Source organism: Mastomys coucha, unplaced genomic scaffold (assembly GCF_008632895.1).
Source record: "Mastomys coucha isolate ucsf_1 unplaced genomic scaffold, UCSF_Mcou_1 pScaffold7, whole genome shotgun sequence".
Taxonomy (NCBI): Eukaryota; Metazoa; Chordata; class Mammalia; order Rodentia; family Muridae; genus Mastomys; species Mastomys coucha.
In genome coordinates this window covers 18,498,502-18,524,783 of record NW_022196913.1, presented here as the reverse complement: position 1 = coordinate 18,524,783, position 26,282 = coordinate 18,498,502, and the positions used below count along the sequence as shown (strand labels likewise).

The following is a 26,282-nucleotide window of genomic DNA, read 5'->3' as shown; positions in this document are numbered from 1 at the left end:
AGAAATCATTACACTAAATGAAATAAGACAGGCTCAGAAAAAAAATATTTCATGTTTTCCCAAATATGCAGATTCTAGACTTTAAGGTTTAGATAGATGTATGTAGAGGTGTGAGTATAGATCATGAAACTAGAATGGGAATAATGAACATATATCTTAATGGGGAGCAACGTGAGAAAGAGCAGGAAGCAGCAGGATAAGGGAGAGAATGGGAGAGGAACACCAGTAAGAACAAAGTATGGGTGAAAATGTCATAGTGACTTTAGAGAAGAGAATCACAATACAGGGTATGAAGAATGTGCATTCCAACACGGATCTCCATTGAACAGAAAAAACACTAGGATTGCTCCAGCAACCCTGGGCAACAGTTGTTCAGATGAACCCTGTCAAATTACTGTATTTCTGTTTATCAGTCAGCATGCTTCATGATAAGGAGGCTGGAGAACAAGGATAGAAATGTCTCCAGCCCCACTGATTCACACGCAAAGCACAAAGTCTTATGCCCTATAAGAAAGCAGAGAGACTGACTGGATGGCTCACATACCCTTTACCTCTACGAAAAAGTACCAAGAAACAATAAATATCCTCTTCATAGCAAGAAAAGATTCACCTTGACAGGACATAAGGGAAGAGAACTATTGTTGTCTTGTGTTTTTCCTATTCAGAAACATATTTTAAAAATTAAAACAAATATTAATCAATTAGGCCTCATTATTTTAATTAAGCAGTGTAGTTCAGTGGTTAAGCACTTTGTCAGCATAAGCAAGGCTCTAGAATTGAGCTTTAGTACTGCCAAAAAAGGAAGAGAAAAAAAACCAGTTGGTTAGCCTTAGCTTTCAAATTCCATTATTAGTACATTATATAATAATCTTATACATAGAATCTAGATATATATGTAAACTGCTAGGCAAATACAAATGCCTAACCTGCAAAGACACATACTAAAAGTACCTAATATAAAGGACTCAGATGTCTTGTGGCCTAGAAAAATGGTCAAAATTATACAGATAAGTGTATTTATTCAACACATATCACTATATTCATCATGAAGTCACAACACAGCTCTTATGTGCGAGGAGCTAGAACCTAGGAGACAATGCAGAACAGCAATGGCAAAGTAATGATACAAACCTTTTGAAAGAAGAGGCCATGTGGGATGTGACCTTTTTAATATATTTAAAATACTGACACATAGCAAGAGGAAACCATTCAGAGACCGCTGACTACTTGCTCTCACCAGAGAAAACTACAAGTTCTGAAAAGCATTATGACTTTTGTTTGGCTATGTTGGCAAATCATTTGGTGATAATAAAGCAGCAGAACGTTAGTCTATAAAATGGTTATTATGCCCACTTCGACAGATCTTCTGAAACCCACCTTTCAAAAAAAATACTGTATGTACATAGTAATATATACTCAGCCATACTTTTTTTTTTTTTTTTAAAAAAAGCAAATTACACACAGAAACAGGTGTTTTAAAAATGCTGTCAGAACAGCTAGACATGGTGGTACACGCCATTAATGCCAGCATTTAGGAGGCAAAGATATACAAGAGTTTAAGGCCAGCCTGGGATACACAGTGAGTTCCAGGCCAGCCAGTTATACAGAGTGGAACCCTGTCTTAAAGCAAAGCAGAGCAAACAAAGCAAAAACAAACTTTCAGAGCAAAACCAAGTTGACACAATTCTTTAAAACTATCCAAAGTATATGTAAAGGTTATTATAAAGAAAAACCCATAGCTATTAAGTTAAATACCAAAATTCTAAAATGGTACTCAGTAATTATTTATAAATTATTGACAACATATTTTATTTGAAATACTGACACATAGCTAAAGGAAACCATTCAGAGACTGCTGAGTACTTGCTCTCACCAGAGAAAGCTACAAGCTTCTCTTACTATTAAATCCATAAAATGACATGAACGCTATTCATCAAAATCAAGAATAAATAGCAGTCTGGCAGTGGTGGCACATACCTTTAAACCCAGCACTCAGTAGGCAAAAGCAGGCAGATCTCTATGAGTTCAAGACCAGCCTGGTCTACAGAGAGTTCCAAAATAGCTGGGGCTACAGGGAGAAACCCTGTTTTGAAAAACTAAACCAAACCAAATGAAACAACACCCCCCCAAACCCCTGCGCCAAAAAGGGAGGGGAGGGCAGGGGAGGGGAGGAAAAGATACAGAGCCGAGCATTATGGTACAAATCTCTAAGACCAGCACTTAGGAGATGGAAAAGGAGGATAAATAAGGTCACTCTCACCTTCAAGGAAATTCAAGACCAGCCTATGCTATATAAGACCTTATCTTCACCACCCCCACCCCCCAAAAACATAACAGCAGAAGGACAGAAACATGAATGTGACAGCATTTTTGTATTTAAATTTTGTCATAAGAAGCTTAACAAAACAGTATAGTCACAGTAACAATAGCATTTCCTAAGGATCCTAATGCTAGTGTCTGTCTATAGGCAGAGAGGTAGCATGTAGTGTCGAGAAAACATCCTGGACAAGTATAGACCAAGCTCAGGCCACTGCAAATGGTTAAGAGCTGTGGCACTAATTGCAAAATGTTTTAAAAATATACCCAAAATCGAGTTTTTCAAATAATTGATTAAGTTTAGGAAATTGTACTTGTACGTATTTACACAAAAACAAAAATGTACTTGTTAGTTTGTAAATTATGATATGGAACATGTCCAAGTGGATGTTTTTGAAACATCTGCCAACCTAAAAAACTACTCAATGAGACAGACCCAGGTTTACTCAACAGTCTGAGCTGAAAATACAAAGAAAAATCAAGGCTCTTTGGTATAACCATAATGGAACTGTTTATCTTTTTCATGAAGTTGATGCTGATTTTCACTTGTATTCCTGCACTGTGATTAATTCAAAAGTCAATATCTTCTAAAACAAGTTTACAAGTATTTGTTTACAAACATTATCAAATGAGGTACATTTTATGGGCCTTTAACTTTTACACTAAAGAACAACGGATGATTTTCCAGAGTTATTTCCTTTTTTTAATCATTATTACAATAATCTCAAAGCATGAACATGATGATTTTGCATGTTCATCAAACACTAATCCACTGAATCACACTAATTCAGTACACTTTGGTTTCTTCAGTACACTAATTCCACTGAATGGAATACACTGAAGTACAACAAAAACTAGTAGACTAGTCTAAAAAGAGAACAGAAAAACTAAGCTGAAAAGTAACAGTTCAGTAATTTAAAAAAAGAGAAAAAGAAGAAAGTCCTAAGAAATGAGGATTCCCAATGAAACAATCTCTCATTTGCTAACAAAGAGACTAGCTCAGTGTTCTGAAGAGAATTTACATTCCTAATCCCAGAAAACTTCACTATATGAATCATGTTATTGTTAGTTAGAAAAACAGCAACATAAAGTAACAAACTGCAGTAGTTACCAGAAGACAAAATAAAATAAAAAATTAAAGAGAAAACTTCCAAATATAAATAAGAAAGCACAATTAAGGGTAAAGTAAAAACAAAATAAAACAAAAAACAAAACAAATGCAGCTGATGCAGCCAGAATCCAAGTGAAGAGTGTCATAGGAGTGACTAGCTGGATACAACATTACTGTTTAAGACAGGATGCCAAGCCTAGTAGTCCTGATAAATACTATTCTAGAAGTATGGGATGAGGGGCTGTCTGAGTGGGCTTGCCCATAAATGAGAAATCAGGACAGATGCAAACAACACTGTCAAATAGTTCATGGAGTGATGCACAGAGATGATGCATAGTGGGACCAGGCAGGTTCAAGACAAGACTTTCTATGAGACAGAAGTAAGTGCAAGTCTACAAGTGGTGGGGATAATTTGAACAGATCAGGAAAACAGGCCTGTGTCTGTTACAAGACAACATCTAGACAGGAGCATGATATTAACTTGTGACTAGAGGTGAAAAATACACAGCCTGATTGTAGACAAAAGCAAGAAATTAGTACAAAAGTAGTAAAATATTTCTTCTTGTTTCAATTTTCCAATCACATTATCACAGTTACCAGCTGAAAGTGAGGACAGGGAAGGTAGGGAGTGGTAATTAGAAAAAAAATGTAAAATAGTCTACTGAGAAAATAAGAGAGTGAATAGAAAAAAGGAATTAAAAAAAAAGAATAAGGGCTCACTTAAGGTTCATATATTCTATATCACAAGTCAATGATGCTACAGAGATGGCTCAGTTATTAAGAGTGTAGACTACTCCCTCCAGAGGATCCAAGCTCAGTTCCTGATACACATGTTAGACAACTCCCAGCCTTCTAATTCTAAGCTACAGCTCACCCACAGGAATATAATTCTTAAAATTCTACAAAGAGATATTTTCAAAAGCACTGTAATTTTAATCCATTAATTTTATTTGTATTTATTTTTCTAGATTGCATGTTATTTTTGGAAGGATTAAAAATTATTCATACAAGGATTTAAACCATCCAAGCATCCTATGCATGGTGATTCTCTATCATTTAGCAGTAACTTAAGATCACTGTATCAGAAAAACTCACTACTGGTATTATATCATTTGTGGTTTGGGTTCAAGAGCTCCAAACTTACTTGAAGTAAATTTAAATAAAAAACTTTTTATTCTTCCTTGTTGTGGCAAAGAACTCTTTCCAATGCTTATTTAATATAATCGTTGTTAACATGTTTTATACTATAAATTGGGATATGAACAATATTTAAATTTATGCATCTCAGAAAAAAGAAAAATACAGAAAACAACAATAAAGCTTTTTAAAACTAAGATATTCTTATTTCCTTAAAGAAAAATTTTTCTTACAAAAAGTCAGATAAAATACACACATAAATAGCTTCATACACAATGTGCTAAAGCATCCTCATTGTGAACCAGTGTGAATGCCAATCAAGCTGTTTTCATAAGGTTTTATGCGTACGGCTTCATGACTAACATTTCCTTAAATGGTAATATACATAATAATGCTGGAGACCCCTAAAGTCACAGAAAATAACTGAAGAGCTGATGGTGATTTGTTGTAGTCCTCTGTATTAGTTTCAGACATGAAGAAACATCAACAATAACAATGGTTTTTGCTGGTTTATCACTAAGGCACTCTTTGGTAATTACTGAAGAAAACAGTAGGGACACTGTCATGCTCACTAATAGAAGATTAACTGTTAAATGTGCTGAAGTACAGTCCTGTCCTCTATGCTGCAGAAGTATGCAGATCCACCCCAGAGGTCTTCATCGAGATTGTTAGGTTCTTCTTTGCAAAGTTCTTAGCACAGAACTGCTTGAGGTCAGAACAGACGGCATCTGTCTCAATAATATAAGCATGACTTGCTGGATCAGGTCTCACTTTCCTTCCTGGGTCATTACAAATCTGAATACCTCAACTTAAAATGTTCCTTTCTTTCTGTCAGTTTCAAAACTGAAATACTGAATATTCTTTCTACCTTCTGCAACCCAAACATTAACAAAACTATGCTTTTCGTTAGTCAATCTCTTCTTAAAAATCAGAAAATATGGTTTTACTGGTTTTATAAAAAGTTGCATTTAAAGTGTGAAATAATTTTCTCCATATTTTATTCCTATGCTTTTGCTTAGGAAACCAATTAGTAAAGATAATCAAGCCTGAATGTTGTGAAATCTGGACAATGCCTAAATCCTAGTCACTGGTCATGAAATTTAAAGCACTTGATATAAGCCAAGAGGAAAAATTGCTCCTGTGTGGAAATTAGCAACGTAACTAGGAATGAAGACTGGACAGGTCTGAAGCTGACAGCTGAGAGACAACAAGCCTCTCTACCCCGTGCTGGTCCTGAAGCTAGGGTGGCTCAGCCTTCACGCTCCATAATGTACACTGAAGGCTGCATGTGCCTCAGGGAGGAACAAGATCACCTTAACACCTTTATTCAGTAAGATGAAAACCACCCAACACTGAATAAAATACTCCCACAGAAAAAATCTAAGGTTTCTACTATCAGCCAACCTGCCAATGAGAGAATTTTCATACAATAAAGACAGAAGAGCCAGCAGCTGTGAGACAAACTGCATGCAGGGTACCATGTACCAACTAGCAGAGTCTGGCTGCAGAACAACTATACTTCAAAGCACTGGTAAGAAATTCTGAAATCTATACCTTTACTATCTTATTGACCAGAAATTCAGTCTCTGAACTCCGTCTTGACTTAAGTTGCCATATTCTTCCTAATGTTTTAAAAGTCATACATGTGCTTTTATATATGAAAGTATAAAATTATACTTTCCTTAAATTAGAAAGGCAATCAGATTATGTCACACTTGCAGAACTTACTGCTGTTACAACAGAACAAGAGGTATGCTACTAAGATATGAGAATTTGAAATGTTTTCTTAGAACTTCCCCCAAACATTAAGCACTGTGTTTGTGTAGAGGTGACAGCAGGGACCAAACTGAAGGATTCACAGTACTCAGTGGGTACTTGACCATAAGCCACACCTCTTCTGCAAGAATAAAGTTAACTATAAAGCCTGACAACTCTATTCTTCCTAAAAAACACAAGAACTCCCTTGACAGAACCACCAGTAGAAACTGAGTCTAATTTCTCAAACTCCAACTAGATTTCATACATATAATTTCATATGTAATAAATAAACATTCCAAAGTTAACGAAGTTACTGTTAAAAGACAACTAAGTGGTCTGCCTTAAAAATTGACTTCTCGGGGCTGGTGAGATGGCTCATTGGTTAAGAGCACTGACTATTCTTCTGAAGTTCAAATCCCAGCAACCACATGGTGGCTCACAACCATCCATAATGAGATCTGACGGCCTCTTCTGGAGTGTCTGAAGACAGCAACAGTGTACTTACATATAATAATAAATAAATCTTTAAAAAAAATTGACTTCTCAATTTTAGATAAGACTGAAAGAGTCTCTTCAGATTAAATTCCCTAAAATTATGCAAGATAAAAATCCTAAGTCACTGATCACACCTGTACCTTGACCTCTGCTTTGTCTCTCACTGCCTGGACTCAGGAGCAGTGGTAGGTGCACCCTCTCTTAGCACTGTTTCCAGGTATGGTTTCAAAGACACAAGTACGGCCTTGAGACTTCTGAAAAGGTAGTAATATAGCTGCTGATAATAAAGTCTTTTAAAAATCAATGATGCTTCTTAAGAAATTCCGACTCTGAAATCCTTGCCTACCGAAGGATGGTGTGATGGCTTAGAAAGACCACAAAGAAGAGTGTGGGGGATTTAAGTGGAGAAAGCAGGCAGCCTGCTAGTGATATGATGAAGTCAAAAAGCAAAACCCATTACCAGTGTGAGGTTTTTCTATCATTTCATTCCAGTGTATACTCTATTAAGCATGTATTAGACTTTACTGTCTAGACCTACTTTCCATATACTAAAGATGTCTGTGAAGTGCTGAAAACACGAAGTAGGCTGGTAGGGTGTCATTAAGTGAGGTATTTACATACTAAAAGCTTGATATTTTAATGTTAATGTGTTCAGTTAGAGTACTAGTAAGTCTGTAATTTGTTATGTAAGTTTTTAAATAGAAAAGTATTTTAGAAGTGTTTGTAATAATCACTAGCTGAAACTCAAGTTACCTCACATTCCATCCGCAGTAATGCACCAAGTAAAGGACCTCTCCACCTTCGACATCAGAATCTTTTATACTAGCTTCATACATTTTTTGATTTTTCCCTCGTCCATACCGCACTTGGACTTTCATGCCTGGTGGATAGCACTCAAACTCCTCTTCTTCATTGTTGCCGTCATCATCTTCATCCTCGTCTTCTTCCTCGTCTTCTTCCTCCTCCTCTTCTATTTCTTCATCATCTTCATCTTCTTCTTTATTGGTTTCATCTCTTGAAAGGTTTAAAAAATTGCAGAGTTAATAAAAGTTACTTCATGAGTTTCAGTTCCAAACCACATATACCGATAAAAATCGTGGCTGTGATTGTTCCAGAACAGCAGGTTCCATGTGTATAAAATGCTCTGAGTTTCAATTTAGTATTTAAAACTAAAACCTGTATGAGAGGACAAGTGTCAGAAAGGTAGTTTTAGATGAAAAATAAGAAGCAAAAATAAGTCCATTAAAAAAAAAATCCTGCACTGTAATCTCAGTCCTTGGGAGATGAGGCAGGAGGATCAATGTGAGTTCAGAGGCCAGTCCAGGCTACCTAGAACAACCCTGCTCAAACAACAGACAGAGATTATGATTGATTGATTGATTGATTGATTGATTGATTGATTTTCACCAGTCAAAGGAATATAAGTTGTGTTGAACATAGGAAACTAGTTTGGCTGACTAAGCACTCTCTCATATTTTATTATGAAGTGCTGTAAAGCTTAGCTTATGGACACACACAGACAAAATTACTTCATTACCACTTTCTGATTAAAACTTAGTCTAAAACAAACATGTCCAACATAAGTATGTTTAAAACAAAATAGCCACTAATTGATGGCGACTCTTAGTAATGTTAAGATATGCTCAAAACAGATTCTCAAATGTTGAAGTAAATGAAATATAATTTTAACTTTCACAGGGATTTTCTACTACGGTCACATAAATATTACATCTATATAAATATCACAATTTCTGCTCTTTACCAGACATTTACTGAATTTTCCTGCCATAGATTCTTTCAACATGAAAGCTTCTTAAAAAGTAGGAAGATTTAGAGGTCAACTCTAAATACAGAAAACAGAAACACAACTATCATAGTAGGGACACTGAGCTATTTTCATCATTTCAATATCACACAGATTCTAAACATGGACACTTGGATTCCTTTCCTTCTTTTCTTAATTGGAACTTTGAGACAGAGTCTCATTATGTAGGGAAGCTTAGCCTTCAACTTTGATCCTCCCGCCACAGACTCCAGAGATCACTATGTCAGGTTTTATGTTCTTCTTATATTATCCATAAATCTGTACTGAAAAGGTTGGAGAAAAACTCTCAAGTCCTGAATATTTCTGATCACTAGTTTTATATAAAATAAATTTCAATATGAAATCCAGTGTTATATTTGGGCAATTTCTCTGCTTTGCAATGTGAGTGTACTAATAACAAGTCTCTCTCAGAGAGGATATATCACTTCACATATATTGGAAATGTGTAATTATAAGAAAACAGATATAGAAAAGCCCATGCAATACTACTTTCAGCTTTAAATTCTTTCATAAAAATTTTTATTGATAACATGTCTCAGCTATCATTTCTTACTAATTAGTTACATATGTAATGAGAAAACCTAACAGATAAAATGGAATGTCAAGTGAGTTCACAAATCTATCAACTTTGTCTAAAGTGGCGGCTCAAGCCTGTAATCCCAGAGCTCAGGAGGCTGTCAGGAGGATCTTTTGATCAAAGGCAAGATAGCAAGGTCCTGTTCTCAAAAACTTAGAACAAAGAAATAGGAAAATACAGTCAAGTTAATCTAGGCCTAAATGAATACAGTTTTAATCTGAAATGAAGAACACAAACTGAATGAAGAACATTCAACAACATTAGCATTTCTAACATTAGCATTTCTATCATGAAGTATTTTAATCAGCAAAGTACAAAATTGTCAGAGATGGTCTTATAGCTATATAGCTTATATTATATATTAAGAATATTAAACAAGGACTGGTTAGGTGGCTCAGTGGGTAAGAGCACTGACTGCTCTTTCGAAGGTCCTAAGTTCAAATCCCAGCAACCACATGGTGGCTCACAACCACCAGTAATGAGATCGGATGCCCTCTTCTGTTACATGTACATAAGTATAACAATTAATAAAGCTTTGGGCTGGAACGAGCAGGGACTGAGCGAACCGGAGTTGACCAGAGCAAGCAGGGCCAACTGGAGCTAGCAGGGTTGACCTGGGCAAGCAGAGGTCCTAAAAATTCAATTTCCAACAACCACATGAAGGCTCACAACCATATGTATAGCTACAGTGTACTCATATACATTAAGTAAATAAATAAATAAATAAATAAACCTTTAAAAATATTAAACAAATTTATATTTATTTATGCCATTTATATAATACACTGAATCTGCTAGGCGATCACTCTGAAAAAAAAAAAAAGATTCATTCCTGTTTTAGGACTGCATCGTGGACATCTGAGAGAAAGGGAGTGATGCGGGGCATGGTACAAAGAAAAGAAAGCACCAAAATAATCAGTGAGTATACCAGACTCATACATCAAAAAAATACACTGAGCCCACTAGGTACATGCCACTGTTTCAGACATAAAGACAGTCCTATAAATAGTTGTGGAAACAGGATGCTGGGAATTGTTAGATAGACCAATCAAAAATTTAAAAGTTTGCACTTAAAATCAATCTCAGACACAAAATTAAACAAAATATTATTAAACTACACATTGAAGTTCAAAGAAGCAAACAACACAGATACTGGCAATTAGCCAAAGAAAACTACTCAGTTTTTTCAAAGGCACTACCACCAAATTCAAAAGTCAATGGGCTTAGAATACCGAGAAAGGAATTTCCTGAAAGCACCCATTATAAGCAACACACTCATTAAAAACTAAGTTCATATACATATTACATATAAACACACACACATATGTCATTTGTCTTTTAAAGATCATTGTGTTAATGCATGTTTTATATGAGTACAAGCATAATGAGCCATAGGGCGAGTATGTAAGTCAGAGGGCAGTTTGGGGGGAATTGGTTCTCTTTTGATTTCTTGGGCTCCACTTCAGGCAGACTTGCAGGGCAGAACCTTTTACCCACTGAGCAAGCCTGACAGCCCTAAAATTACCTATCTTCTGAAGAAAAATGATGTTTGGAAAACAAACTATGTCAAAATACAATTTTCACCCAAATCAACAGAGAATTGCCAGATTTTCCTAGTTTGGCATTACTACTCTACTTACAACATAATAAGAAAAAAAAAGCCACAGTGTAACAAATACACACTAAAGAGTAAGCACCAAGCAGAGGATCTTACAAGTATTAACCTTTTTAATCTCCTATAACCAGACTATGGAGCTAGGACAGAGAAAATTCTTGGTGGTGGCCAATCAGGGAAAGCTTACGTAACAAAAAACAAACAAACAAATCAACATAACCATCACATCATATCTTAATGTGCTTATATTTTTTATGATTGGAAATAGTGATTAAACCAAGAAATTTATCTGCCTTTATCTGTAGTTTTGCTTTCCCCAGTTTAATTTACCCATCATCACTATCAATTAAAAAAATACTGAATTGAAAATTCCAGAAACTAACAATTTATCCTTTTTAAATAGTGTGCTAATGTAAGTAATAGTATGCTAATACCGTGCACTGTCCTGATCCAAACTGCCAGGAACTATCATCTCTTTGTCTGGTTGCAGCTGTATGCAACCCACCCATTACTCATCTGGCAGCCATGCCAGTGCAACAAACAGTGCTGGGAAGGAGGCAGCAAGGCCAGAGAAAGAAAGGGCAGATAAACTCTAAGTGGTACAGCAAGGCATATAAGAAAATACATATCACAGTCATGTTGACACCACACATACAATAAGATCTTCCTGCCCCAAGATTATGCTGCCTAGTGAGGTCACAGCCACTTTAATATACGTAAGGACACTTTTTCATGCTACATACAACGATGGAATTGGCTAGCAACATTTTCTCACAATATACCTGTGGTTAAGCAACATGACTGTACTTTTAAGTCATTTTCTTTATGAATACTATAATGTAAATATTAAATGTGGGTGGTCACCAAAGGGAAACTTCAGTTTGTAGTATAAATAGTCATGCATTATTTAAGGGATACATTCTTAAAAATGTTGACACTGTATAATATCAAGTGTACATATATAAAGCTAGAGGCTAGCTTTCTATATGCCTAGGCTATGTAGTAATCTTCACATGACCAGGGCTAGCTTTATCACCAATGTGAAAGCCACAACTGTACTCATAAATATGTATAGAGAACTCATACAACTGAGAAGTTAATTTACTCACTATTATTATAAGGAACAATTTGGACACTAACTAAAAACAGAGAAAAAAAGGTTACTACCAAGTATCTGTGAACAGTAGAGAACACTCCAGACACTGCAGCACTTACACTTTTAACTGAAAGCTGCATATGAATTTTCTCCTGAGGTGGAAGTTTCTAGTAGACATACCTCTAATATTCTCTACACAACATGAAGCAAGACAGCACACACGGGTACTATATGCACCTGAATCTTGCACTGTCCTGCTCCATCTTGCCAGGAGTATAACAAACTATACCTTTGCATTTTTTCCTTTTCATAAAGCTAAACAGATCAACACCCTTCAGGTAAAAATCCCAATCTTTACTAAGTTTCTAAACTGGAATAATCTCTAACAACAGTAAAGTATACTTCAAATATAAACATACACACAGAGAATAGAAAAAAATACCCCTTACTATATTTACCTGGGCACATTTAGTTATTTTTTTTCCTTCCCTGTTTGTATAATGAAGCTAATTTTTAAAATACTAAAATGAAAAAAAGTTGGTTTTACTTATTTAAAGAGTTACTAGCACTATAGGTGCTTATTTTTTTTAAGTCTCAGAGATGAAAATCAAAGATTCTTACAAAGCCAAGGACCCAACAATAGACCATTTAAATCAACATTCCCAAGTAGCCAAAACAAGTAAATGTGACTCATCACACATAGCCAAAATGACCCATACACTTTCTGCTTAAGATACACAGACACCCTCAGCCCCCACAGTCAGTATGTCATCTTATCACTTGTATTACCCAGTCAGGAGCGGACCTTACTATAGTAAAAAGTACTGTTCCCTCAAGAAAATTATAAATTTCCATGATGAGAGCAAGAACAGATCAAAAAATATGATCTTTTCAACAGTTCACATTAGTGGTGTCTCTGAAGGAATCAATTTTTCTTAACAAATTCAAATGTTTCTTTTATACTTCATAAATCAAATCAATTTAGATGTAAGCATTCACAAGAGCAAATAGGAAGACTGTATCCAACCAAAATGTATCATAACCAAAGCAAATGTCTTACCCAGATCGTGCTTGCTCTTCTTCAACATCTACCTCTGTGCTGAAGGCCTCCTCGGCCCTGGCTGTGGCACCATCTTTATCTTCCAAGTTTTCGTTTTCTTCTACTTTTGTAATGTTAGCTTCTTTTTCTTCATCAGACTGTGCAGGTACACATTCTAATAAACTTTTTTTACTTCCCTAGAGAAAGATCAGAAGAACTAAACCAACAACAATAAAAACTTAAACCTAAATCAATGATCCTAGCTGTGAACAACAGGAGGTGCCAACCAATATGATACAGCTATTACTACTGATAACGCCAGCATATTCTTGCACTTTAAAGAACATACCACATAAAAATGCTAAACCTGTCTGAGTAATTCCTATAATAACTATTTCTAAAATAACATTTGAGGGCTGGGGATATAATTCAGTAGAAGAGTTTGGCACTATGGATTTAATCCTCATCAAATCAAAAACTAATAAATGCCCTTAATAAAAGATACAATGAATAATAATGATGCATAAAAAGCTAAGAAACTAATTTGAGGAACTTTACAAAGGATGTAAAAAATATTATCAAGATGACAGATGACAATTAACAGTATGAGGTTACCAGAGAGGGCTTGATATTTTCTTTTCTTTCACTCTCATCCTCAGCAGGTGTCTCCTCTTTTGGTATCATGTTCTTACTGTCTTCCACATTCACTTCTTTGATCTCTGTTTCACTTTCTTCCTTAACTTTTATTTCTTTATTTTCACAATCTTTACATGGCTTGTTAAGAACTTTCTCTGGCAATGCCATCTGAAAGTCAATATTAGCCGAGCTGCAGTACTCCTCAAAGCCATATAGGTACCTGGAAACGTGCAGAGGTGCTACATTTAGTAAGAAACATTCCAATACAGCTCAACAGTGTGTGGGGTTGCTTTGGTTGTTTCCTTTTTGTTTCATTTTTGGCAGAGTGGCCTGAAGCTGGAGAAGATGCTGAAGCCTCCTGAGGGTCATACGGATGCATTTCAGTGGCCAATTTACAAAGTTCTTATTATCTTATATTGAGAGAAAAAAATGTAACCCTAAAATTATTGGCTCTTCTACCTCAGCCTCCCAAATTCTGGGATCATAGACATGGGTTACTATGCCCAGACCCACCACAACCCCATTTTAAACATTGTATCAAATAAAATCAATCAACTTTTTAAAGTCACAGGTAAATGAATGGAGGTAAAAACAATCATTCTGAGTGAGGTAACCCAGACCCAGAAAGACAAACATCACATTTTGCCTTGTTTGTAAATGTTAATGTTCAAACTTCAGAATATGTGTACTTCATCTGGAATACCCACAAAGGTCTGGGAATTACTAAGAGACCACAAGAAGGGACTTAAAAGGGAGAATGGAACAGGAAGGGTTAAACTGGGGTAAAAGAATGGAGGGTGTGTTAGAAGAGGGAATAGAGGGATGGAAAAATAACATCAAAGACCTTTGAAAACACATTACACAGGACAATACCCCTACTAGACACCAGAGCCTAACAAATAAAAAGCCCAGTGGGTTATGAGTTACTTCCTTTGAAGTATAGGCCTGATAGTCAATAGGCCTCCAAACATTTTAGGCTATTCCCACTGCTCTTGGTTATCCTCCAGAACTGAGAATAAGATCCTATTACTGAAGACACCACATGCTTAAGTCATAGGACTTAATCTAAACATACATCTAAAAATATTTAGGCCATACTAACCAGTCTTGGGGAAAAAAAGGAAGGAAGTGAGGAGGGAGAAAGAAAAACAAAGTTGGGTGGGTGGAGAAGAAAGAGTTAGGGGGTTAATATGCTCAAAATACATATGGAGCTCACAAAGAACTTCAAAAATAACACCTGAGGTAGGAGGGGAGAGTTAGGATCTAAATAAAAGTAACAACAGTAGCTACAAAGTACAAGCTATAAGATTACAAATGGTAAAAATCTATTATTGAGTATTTGCATTGTGCAAAGTATCAGGCACTTTAGTAAACTTCATTCAAACAGCAGAGCATTCCTATCAGGCAAATCATAATGACCCCTTTGTAAATAAATTAAGGAAAATAAACTTAGGAAAGCCACATAGGGTCAAAGAACACCCACAGCTAATAGGATCTCTTTGGCTTCAGAACATGAGCTTTTTAATTTCTATGCCATACTTTTCACACGATCATAGCATCTAACATTTTCTTTCCAGAATCTTAACTATCTAATATCTAGAATTATTTCTATATATTAAATAGTAAAAATTTCCAGTTTCTTCTAAATTAGCTTAAGTTAAATGGTACATTCCATGTTGTTTTCTAGGTAAGATAGTGAAGACAGTCACATCAAGGACAGACACTTACTTTTTATAAGCACATTTAACATTGTATCCTGCAGCTGAATTTAAGACAGGGATCCCAAGGTCTTGGTAGACTTGCTTCCAAACAGCTCCACTTTCAATCTAATAAACAAAGGGAAAGAATAACTTTCAAATTAAAAATGGGATGGTAATTTTAACATACATAACAAATACGATGAGCTACATTTAGTGGGTCTAGGCTCAAAAGCATAAAAAATGATAAATTTTAATTGTGATTTACAAATAAAAAGTTTTAGTACTCAAACAAATGCCTGTAAGTATTTAAATATTGAGCTATTAGACTTTTAAACAAATTCAGTTATGGTGGTGGCACACGCCTTTAATCCCAGCAATTGGGAGGTAGAGGCAGGATGATTTCTGAATTCCATTCCAGCCTGGTCTACAGAGTGAATTTTAGGACAGCTGGGACTATACAGAGAAACCCTGTCTTAAAACAAACAAACAAACAAACAAACAAATGCAAATCAAACTAAAAGCTTGTTTTTAAATCATTACTTCTAATAAAGAGAAAAAAAAATTTAAAGTATATTTTCCTCTCAAACTCACAAACTAGTAAGTCAAATTACTCAATGAACTTTATTTTAATCTAGAGCACAATCTGAATTAGATGACTCTTACAGGGTAACTTTAAAACACCATCTCAGATCAAAACACCATCTCAGATCAGCTCAAACACACAAGTTTTTGTGGAGGGAAGAAAGAAAGGAAGGAAAAAAGGGAGAGGGGAGGGAAGTAGGAGTGTGGCATAATCAAGTGGAACTCTATGAGTTCCAGGCCAGTCTGAGCAACATGGAGAGTTCTAGGCCAGCGAGGGCTACACACTAAGATCCCATCTAGGGCAGTGCCTTGACAAAGATAGGAGGACCTCATCATAGTCTAACACACTCAACAGGAAATCAGACATGTACTCTGTGATTCTAAACTTTATGTTCCATCTTTTTCCTTACATTCTGATTAGTAGAGAATAATTTGAGAGATGATAGATATACACTAGGCAGCTATTAATCAGTTACTTCATGATGCTTTCTTTGACCTTTACTCACTAACACACCAAATGATTCTGCAATAAAGCTATACTTTTGTTTCACTCTGACAGAGGAAATGACAAAGAGATACTAAGTAAAACCTCCAAGATGTTACAAAGTGGTAAGAAAGAGAATAGCCCAGCTGCAACACATCCATTCCCAAAACCAAGTGGATGAATACTATCTAAGGAAGCATATTGTATGAAAAACACATTTCACTTCTGATTATAATACTTACGTTATCAAATCCTCCAAGTTTGTGCACAAGTCTGAATAACTTAAAAAGATTCAAATTTCGATATCCAAGCACAGGCCGTTTGTTAATAGGTGTACCTGTTAAAACACATAATATATTAGCATTACACTCTCTCTCCCTCTCCATTTATATATATACACATATATATGTATGTGTATGTATATATATACATACACATACATATAAAATCTCAAAGGATTCACATAACACCAATGATTACAATTTATATACTCCACAGGACCAAAACAAAAAATAAACACTTTCAACCCATGGCACCATTATTTTAAAGATTTTTACACACCAGATTTTTTACATTCTTATGTTTCTTTCTAGCATCTTTCCTCTGTTGATATAGAGGATTGTATGACGGTTTGCATATGTTTGGCCCAGGGAGTGGCACTATTTGGAGGTGTAGCCTTGTTGGAGAAAGTATGTCACTATGGGCATGGGCCTCAGGACCCTCTTCCTAGTTGCCTTCAAAACAAGAAAAGCTGAGAAAAACTAAATTACTGAGATATACACTGGGCAGCTATTAATCAGTTACTTCATGATGCTTTCTTTGACCTTTACTCACTAACACACCAAATGATTCTGCAATAAAGCTATACTTTTGTTTCACTCTGACAGAGGAAATGACAAGGAGACACTAAGTAAAACCTCCAAGATGTTACAAAGTGGTAAGAAAGAGAATAGCCCAGCTGCAACACATCCATTCCCAAAACCAAGTGGATGATTGAATGGATTCTTCTCTAATTAGGTTTTAATCACTTTCTGTACTTTTTTCCTGTATCTCACACAAAATTATAAGACCACACTTTTTAGGCCAAGTCTCCATGTAAACAAAATATACAGATAAAAAATATTTAACATTAAAGAATGAAAAAATAGACCACAATAACCACTAATACTTATCAGTACAGAACAAGTTCCTGAATGTCTTTGGTTGGCACAGTAAATTTTAAAAAGTTAGAACACACCCTCTGTCCTGTTGCGTGCATACAAACGTGTGTACACGTGTATGTATGTGTGTGTGTGTGTGTGTGTGTGTGTAAGTAAAACCTGGGATTGAACATGTCTTGGATATCCTACCATTGGCCTACTGTTTATTTTTTGAGATTTTTATTTTATGTGAATAGGTGCTTTGCATATATGTATGTCTGTCTTTGTACCACATGCCATAGAAGCCAATAGATGGCCTCAAGTCCCCTGGAGGTAGTTACAGACACCTGTTAATTGCCATGTGGGTGCAAGTCCTCTGGAAAAGCAGTCAGCACTGTTGTTCACTGAGCCATATCTCCAGTCTCCCCTTTTACTTTTCATATATGTTTGTGTTCCTCCTGTACATGTACATGTGTGTGGAGGTCAGAGGCTACTTTTTTCTGTTGAGGTCTCTCACTGAGCCTGGAGTTCAAGTATTTGAATAAACTGGCTGGCCAGCAAGCCTCAAAGATCCTCCTATCTCTGCCTTCCCAGCACTCGCATTTCATGTACATATGCCACCATACCTGGCTTTCTAAAATATGGGTAATGGGGATTAAACTCATGTACTTATATTTACATGGCAAGTAATTTGCCAACTAAGCTACCACTCAGCTTTCTTTTTACTTTTTGGACAAGATCTTACAAAGTTGCCCCAGTTAGCCTGAATCCTCTCAGCTCAGCCCAGTTAGCTCAGCCTCCTGAATAGCTGAAATTACAGGCTTATACCACCAGGCCCAATTTTAGTCCTTCTTTCCTGAGGGAGAGTGTAGTTTATGGAAGGGTTTTATATATCCAAGGCTAGCTTCAAATTTGCTATATAGCTGAGGATAATCTTCAACTTCTAATTCTACTCCACTGGGAGAGTGCTAAGATTGTAAGTGTTTGCCACCACACTCAAGTTTATTTGGTAGAAATAGAATTTGGCTTCATGCATGCTAAGCAACCACTGTTACCAACTAGGCCAGCCCTATTCTTTATATTTCTTTTGCAACATTAAGCAAATTCAGAAAGCTGCCACACTCCGCTGGAGACTATCATTTATTTAATTATTTATTTTTTTCCATTCTTTAGGTTGCTTTTCCTTTGGTACAAAAAGGAACTTGTTGTAACAGGATTTCACCATGTACCCTGGCCTAGCCTCAAGCTCAGTCTTTCTGCACTAACCTCCCTAGTGTTGGGATTAAAAACAAGAAACATCACATCTAGCCTACACTTCTTGCTGTTTCTGGATCTCTCTTGGTCTATGAAGTTGGGTGGTAAGACATAGTCAATGCCCAAACAAGTGTGATATTTGTTCTGTGTCTTACACATGGTTAAGAGTAAACGTGCTCACCTCTCCCTTCCGTGAACTGACCCAGGAGGAGTGATAAACTCCATCCCACACTCTATGAACTTATACAGGAGGGGGGACACACTCACCTCTATCCTCCATGAATTTATACAGCTGCTGAAGAAAGTTCTCTCTTTCCTCTGGAAATGGTTCTATTTCTTCCTAATTTTAATCACAAAACAAAAGATACTGTTTTTCTCAATTAAGAATTTTATTAATGCAAGCAACATTTCTTGCCAACAGCAGAAACTAATTTTCACTTAAATATTTCAAAGACAGGTTACAAAATATTTTTTTACTACTAAGCTGTTTAAAATCAATAAAGTCTAGACAATTTGCACTATATAGATGAATACTTCCTAAAAGGTATCTCAACAGAATTCCAACTGTAAAGTTTTGTATAAGAAAAGGTGCTAATAGGACTTTTGATCTCTGTACTGTTAGCAGAGATTTATTCTTTAAATCAGGGTCACAGGTTCAAGAACACCTATTCTCGTGTATATTAAAATTGGACTAGAGTTTAACATTAAAGCTGATTCCGTTATTGCTCCTCAAGGAACTCAGAAAGCACAGGTCCCATTTGCTCTAAGTATCCTTCATTATAGGCAGCCCCACTGTATGGTACTTCAAGCTTATATAATCAGTGAAGTGGGGAACAAACTTGATCTACAATACCTGAAGATTCAGACTTAGGGAAATCTTCAAGTAATAAAATAGTTCCCCGAATTATCAATTACAAGGGAGGGACTAGCTTCTTGCTGCTGTGGCCAAGGGCTGTGGCAGTAGGGAGCTGGTCCTGAAGCAACCTGCAAGGAGCAGGGTAGTAGGTAAGATGGAGGAAGGCACCGATTCATTGACTTTTATCCATTCAACAAACAAAAAGCACCTGTAAGTGTAGGCACTATGCTAGGTGCTGCATCAAATGTAAGGAAAAAACTATGGAGCCTGCTGTGACAGAACATAGTCAGGGGTAACTGCAGAGAAAATGACTCAGCACATACAAGCAAGCTGTGCAGTTACTCTAACTGAAAGAAAGTCCTAAAAGTCATAGGAGATTCAACTAATATGCTAAACAAAGCTAAACAAATTTTTAATTTGGAAAAGTCACATGTCTATTGTTCTAGTGAATTTTCCCCTTTGTTTTTAAGGGGAATTTTTTGTGGAGCAAAGACCAGTAATTTTAAAAAAAGAACAAAACAGACATATTAATAAGCTATTAGACTAGTACTTAGACAAAGAACAAATGACAACTATTAACTTGCTTGTGATACACTCCATTTCTCAATTTAAACAGCTCACATATGTCGGGTTTTGATAAAGCAGTCAAATAACAAATATAGGGGGGGGGAGTTGACATTATCCTAAATGTCACTATGGTAAAATATTTGACTTAAGCCACATTAGCTTTGTTTCTATTCCATAAACATCTAAGTATGTATTTAACTTAAACCATTTAACTGGCGATCAAATTTGCTTCCACCCCACCCTACCTCCATCCCAGATTTGCTTTTTTAAAAAGTACTCGTAAATCATAAATCTAAGCAACAAAATGTTCTGTAACTGATATTTATTGACCACCTGTCATGGGTTATGCACTATGATAAATGCTAAGTATATACACACACACACACACACACACACACACACACACACACACACACACACTCATATGTATATATATACACACACACATATACATACAATTATAAGATAGAATCCTTCTCTTTGAGGAGCTTACAAATAAATTAGTAAGAAAAAACATGCAATTAAGCTAAATAAAAGTGGTGAGGAGAGACACAGAGACAGGGAGAGAGATATGCTGTACTCCAGAGAAGGGAGAGATGTTGTGGTTCAGGGGTGTCCTTAAAGAGTTTTGGAAACTGACCAGACATGTGCCTGGCAGTCTCCACTACCAGTACTGCACACACACACACCAGGGTTCGGAACAGAGGGAGGGAGAAGCAAGGTGCTACAGTGTTAGAGATGAGAAGCAGCAAAGTATGTAAGGTGACAGAGCTAGAGCTCAGAGTTCCCAGGGAAGGCACAGAGACAAACATGAGGAAGAGGCAGCAGAGGCTGGACCATCAAGGAAGACTTTACACTTAGAACTGGAAGCCTCCAGCTTGAGAGGCAAGCACTCAGATAATTCCTCAACCTTAGTTCTGATTTTAATATTTAAAATAAATTGCAGACCTAGACCAGACTAAAACAGACAAGTTTCTGTGTTATCATTTGTTGCTGCATTATAAAATATAACTTATTAAAAAACTCCTATTTCATTAACTATTTACTTCAATTAAAGAATAGAATCTAAAAATTGAAAACATTACATATCCATAAGAAATTACTACGATTTTTCAAATAGAAAACACAGTTCACTTCATGGTCAAAACAGCAGGTAGTATTATCTATACACGACTTAGTCATTTTTTGTGTTAGAATTATCTTTCACCTGAAGTCACAATAAAATCTAAAACTTTAACTCTATGACCAAGATGCATGCATAAGTAAATCCGTATGTATGAAGTTAAATTGTTTTCCATTCTGTGACTCTAAAAGATGCTGACCTTCACTTTTCATTAATACCAGCTGGACATTTTCTGAACACTTTTTCTAGTCTTTTGGTAATTAGGAAGATATACACCTGTATAGATATAGATATAGATAGTAACTATCATATTATAACACAATGGTTCAAAGTATGTTACGCACTAGATGATATTTTAGTCATAATAAGTAAAAGGCACCCCCTGAATCACCTAGGATGAGTGTATGAAACTACTCTTAATTCCCCAAGCTCACCTTCCTGTTTTCAGATCAAAAGCAAACTTGATTAGACAAAAGTTTATGATGAAAAGATCTCTAACAGTAAGATATTACTTAACATTTTAAAAGGCACCAACAGTTTTTATTTACCTCTTCTTCACTGCTATTATCTTCTTTCTCTTTTTCATCATCTTCCTCCTCTTCCTCTTCCTCAGCTTCACTACTGGAGCTGTCTTCTTTCAATTCAGTCTTCCAGTTAGCAGGAATAGTTCTACTTTTGTGAAACTCAAGTGCCTGATCAAAAGCTAGAAACATACCATAATGTCAGCAAACTGAACAGATTAAGACAACTGAGTTATAAGAAATGCAAGCTGTTCTATCAGCACTGACATTTTTTAAGTGTGTGCAAGGCTCCTGGTTCTATCCTAAGAACGGTTAATGAAGCCGCTCACTTACTCCTTCTGATCCTATATGCGGGAGTTCCATTTTATGGCTATTAAACTTCACTGCTATTGCTGTAAGGGTTCTTAAATTCAAACAAATATGGGCTGGAGGGATGGCTCAACAGTTAAGAGCACTAGCTGCTCTTCCAGAGGTCCTGAGTTAAATTCCCAGCACACACATAATGGTTTACAACTGTAATCCCATGTAATCTATAATTGTAATCCCATAGGATCTGATGTCCTTTGCTGGTTTTCAAATGTACACACAGTCAAAACACTCACATATATAAAGTAAATAAATAAATAAATCTTAAGAGAGAGAAAAAGAACCGAGCATATGACGTCAATCCTAGTACTGGGGAGAAACAGTCAGATCTCTGTGGATTTAAGGCTAGCCTGAACTACAAAGCCAGTTCCAGAACATCCAGGGCTAAGAGAAATTCTGTCTCAAACAAACAAACAAACAAACAAAGAAAATAAAACAAACACAATAGGAAAAAGCAATTTTCTTTTTTAAACAGAAATTAGGTTTATGTCCTACAAACAACTTTAACAGATGAGTCAATGTTTTTTCATTACTACTTGTTTGTTGTTGTTTTTTTATTTCTGCTTTTGAGAAAGGATCTCTCTGTGTGGCCTTGACTATCCTGGAACTGGCTATATAGACCAGGCTGGCCTGGAACTCAAAATCGATTTGCCTCTGCCTCCCAAGTACTGGGATTAAATGTGTGCACTATTATCTTATGAGTCAATATTTTACTCAATAATTACTAAACAGTATCATATCAAGCATAAGACTAAAAGTAGCCAGAAATATTCTCTTCAATTCTAAATTTAATTAAGCCAAACATGAAATTCTGTAAATAATGAGTTTGAACTAAAATTAGCTAAAAGCATACTACACTGGTATTAATTATAAATCATAAATTTGTAGGCAGCCTTTGATAGATACAGTAAGAAACAATAATTGACAATACTAAAAGTAAACTAACAAATGCAATCACAGCATTACTTCTCAGTCAAATGTAACTATTAACACTTTCAATTAGGAATATATATTAGCAGAGGTAACAAATCAAAATTACCTTAATTTTATTTTTATTATCTCTGTAAACCAACAGTGAATTTTCTAGGCAAAATGCACATTATTGAAATAGCTATTTGATTTTTTTTAAACTACTGATGTAGATTACAACTCTATTTAGAACTTTTATTAAAAAAAGATATATAACAAGATATGCAAGTTTTTCAAAATATAAATCTAATAAAAATATATTAATAAAGTAAAAGAAAACTGAACTTATTAATTTACAAAGCACTTATTAAAATCTTTCCAAGGTTATTCCCTTACCTTGTTTTAATACAGTATCAGGCTTCGGTACAGTGTCACTAGTAATTTCATGGACATCTTTTCTTGGAACTGAAGTACTATATTATTCAATTACAAAGATGAAAAAATAACAGGTTAAAGCAGTAGTCACCAAATCACAGACAAATACCACAAAAGTGAGGCCTTTAACATCCGCAAAAAGGATCCTGCCATAAGATTTGTTTTGTTTATACCTGGATTCAAATTCCAGAATCAAGAAAAGGAAATAGTACCAAACAGTGCTCTGCCTAGAAACAAATGATAACTCTCTATAGCAATGTAATAATACAAACAAGCATTTCAATGGCAGAATGCAGAAACCCAATGGGGAAGAAATCAACAATAAAACTTGCCATTATCTTGGGATAATTGTAAGATTACCTGAAGACAGAAAGAAATATGTCCATTCATAAGACAAAGACCTTTAGTTTTTAGTTTATTCTGGAGGTGTTCTCAACAATGTTTTAAGAACTATTTTAGGATTACAAATCAACTTCTAAACTGCAGTTAGGCATTTTATTTCAGAATGCTTCAATCCTAAGGAGAGCTATATACAAACAATTGGGACAGGTTTAATAAAGTTAAATCAGGATCAGATGAAGTATTTAAACAGTCCCATAATCCCTAAATAGAAACAGTCATTAAAAAGACTCCCAACCAAAAAGAGCCCAGGACCAGATGGGATTTTAAGACCTAATACCAATACTGTTCAACTACTGTACAAAATAGAAACAGAAGGAACACTACCAAACTCATTCTGTGAACCCACAATTACACTACTACTTAAACCACTCAACGATCCAACAAAGATAGAGAACTTCAGAACAATTTCCAATAGGAATATTGATGCAAAAGTACTCAATAAAATTCTCACAAATTGAATCCAAGAACACATTAAAAAGATCATTAAAAAAAAATCATCCATCATGATCAAGTATGCTTCATCCAAGGGATGAAGAGATGGTTCAATATATAGAAACCCATCGACATAATCTACTATATAAACAAACTCAAAGAAAAAAAACACATGCTCATTTCACTAGATGCTGAAAAAGCATTTGACAAAATCCAACACCCCTTCATGATAATAGTCTTGGAAAGATCAGGAATTCAAGGCCCATGCCTAAATATAGTAAAAGCAATATCCAGAAACCAGTAGCTATCAAACTAAATGGAGAGAAACTTGAAGCAATCCCACTCTCTCCTTACAAGAGGAGAGCTAATCTCCCAGAAGGGCTGACACAGGCTTACAGACTCACAGGAGGAACAAGCTCTAGTCAGAGACAGCAAGAACATCTAACACCAGAGATCAACAGATGGCGAAAGTAAAACGCAAGAATCTGACCAACAGAAATCAAGACTACATGGCTTCATCAAAATTGAGTACTCCCACCAAGCAAGTCCTGGATATCCTAAAACACCAGAAAAGCAGGATTTGGATCTAAAATCATATCTCACGATGGTGCAAGAGGGATTTAAGAAGACCATGAATAAACTCCCTTAAAGAAATACAGGAGAACACAGGTAAAGAGGTACAAGCCTTTAAAGAGCAAACAAACAAAAAAAATCCCTTAAAGAATTACAGGAGATCACGAGTAAACAAGTAGAAGCCCTTAAAGAAGAAACTCAAAAATCCCTTAAGAAATTTCAGGAAAGCACAAACAAACAGGTGAAGGAATTGAACAAACACATCTAGGACCTAAAAATGGAAGTAGAAACCATTAAGAAATCACAAAGAGAGACAACTCTGGAGTTAGAAATCTTAGGAAAGAAGTCAGTAAACATAGATGCAAGTATCACCAACAGAATACAAGAGATAGAAGAGAGAATATCAGGCACAGAAGATACCATAGAAAACATGGACACAACAGACAAAGAAAATGCAAAATGCAAAAAATTCCTGACCCAAAATATCCAGGAAATCCAGAACACAATGAGAAGACCAAACCTAAGGATAATAGGTATAGAAGAGAGTGAAGACTCCCAATGTAATGGGCCAGTAAATATCTTCAACAAAATTATAGAAGAAAACTTCTCTAACCTAAAGAAAGATATGCCCATGAACATACAGAAGCCTATAGAACTCCAAATAGACTGGACCAGAAAAGAAATTCCTCCTGCCACATAATAGTCAAAACAACAAATGCACAAAAGAAAGAATACTAAAAGCAGTAAGGGGAAAAGGTCAAGTAACATATAAAGGCAGGCCTATCAGAATTACACCAGATTTATTACCAGAGACTATGAAAGCTAAAAGATCCTAGGCAGATGTCATACAGACCCTAAGAGAACACAAATGCCAGTACAGGCTACTATACCCAGCAAAACTCTCAAATATCATAGATAGAGAAATCAAAGTATTCCATAACAAAACCAAATTCACACAATATATTTCCACAAATCCAACCCTTCAAAGAGTAATAAATGGAAAACTCCAACACAAGGAAGGGAACTACATCCCTGAAAAAGCAAAAATGTAATCTTCCAACAAAACTAAAAGAAGATAGACACATGAGCGTAATTCAAACTCTAAAAACAAAAGTAACAGGAAGTAACAATTACTTTTCCTTAATATCTATTAATATCAATGGACTCAATTCCCCAATAAAAAGACACAGACTATCAGACTGGGTACATAAACAGGACCCAAAATTTGTTGCATACAGGAAACCCACCTCAGTGACAAACACAGATACTACCTCAGAATAAAAGGCTGGAAAACAATCCTCCAAGCCAATGATCCCAAGAAAAAAGCTGGAGTA

The 26,282-nt window shown here is 35.7% G+C and overlaps 1 protein-coding gene across 4 annotated transcripts in view; it reads right to left on the bottom strand.

The window, feature by feature from the left end:
- The window catches only part of Arid4b (AT-rich interaction domain 4B), a 128,979-nt gene that overhangs the window by 23,362 nt on the left and 79,335 nt on the right, over nt 1–26,282 (bottom strand). For 2 of the 4 annotated variants that reach the window (XM_031358983.1, XM_031358984.1), the window contains exons 10-17: nt 23,503–23,579; nt 21,859–22,013; nt 19,032–19,104; nt 16,614–16,708; nt 15,334–15,431; nt 13,585–13,825; nt 12,991–13,166; nt 7,571–7,831 (exon numbers count right to left, since the gene is read on the bottom strand). In XM_031358983.1, coding sequence (XP_031214843.1) covers nt 7,571–7,831; nt 12,991–13,166; nt 13,585–13,825; nt 15,334–15,431; nt 16,614–16,708; nt 19,032–19,104; nt 21,859–22,013; nt 23,503–23,579 — 1,176 coding nt within the window. The remainder of the gene's footprint in view (nt 1–7,570; nt 7,832–12,990; nt 13,167–13,584; nt 13,826–15,333; nt 15,432–16,613; nt 16,709–19,031; nt 19,105–21,858; nt 22,014–23,502; nt 23,580–26,282) is intronic. The other 2 variants (XM_031358985.1, XM_031358986.1) reach the window with 2 other exon arrangements.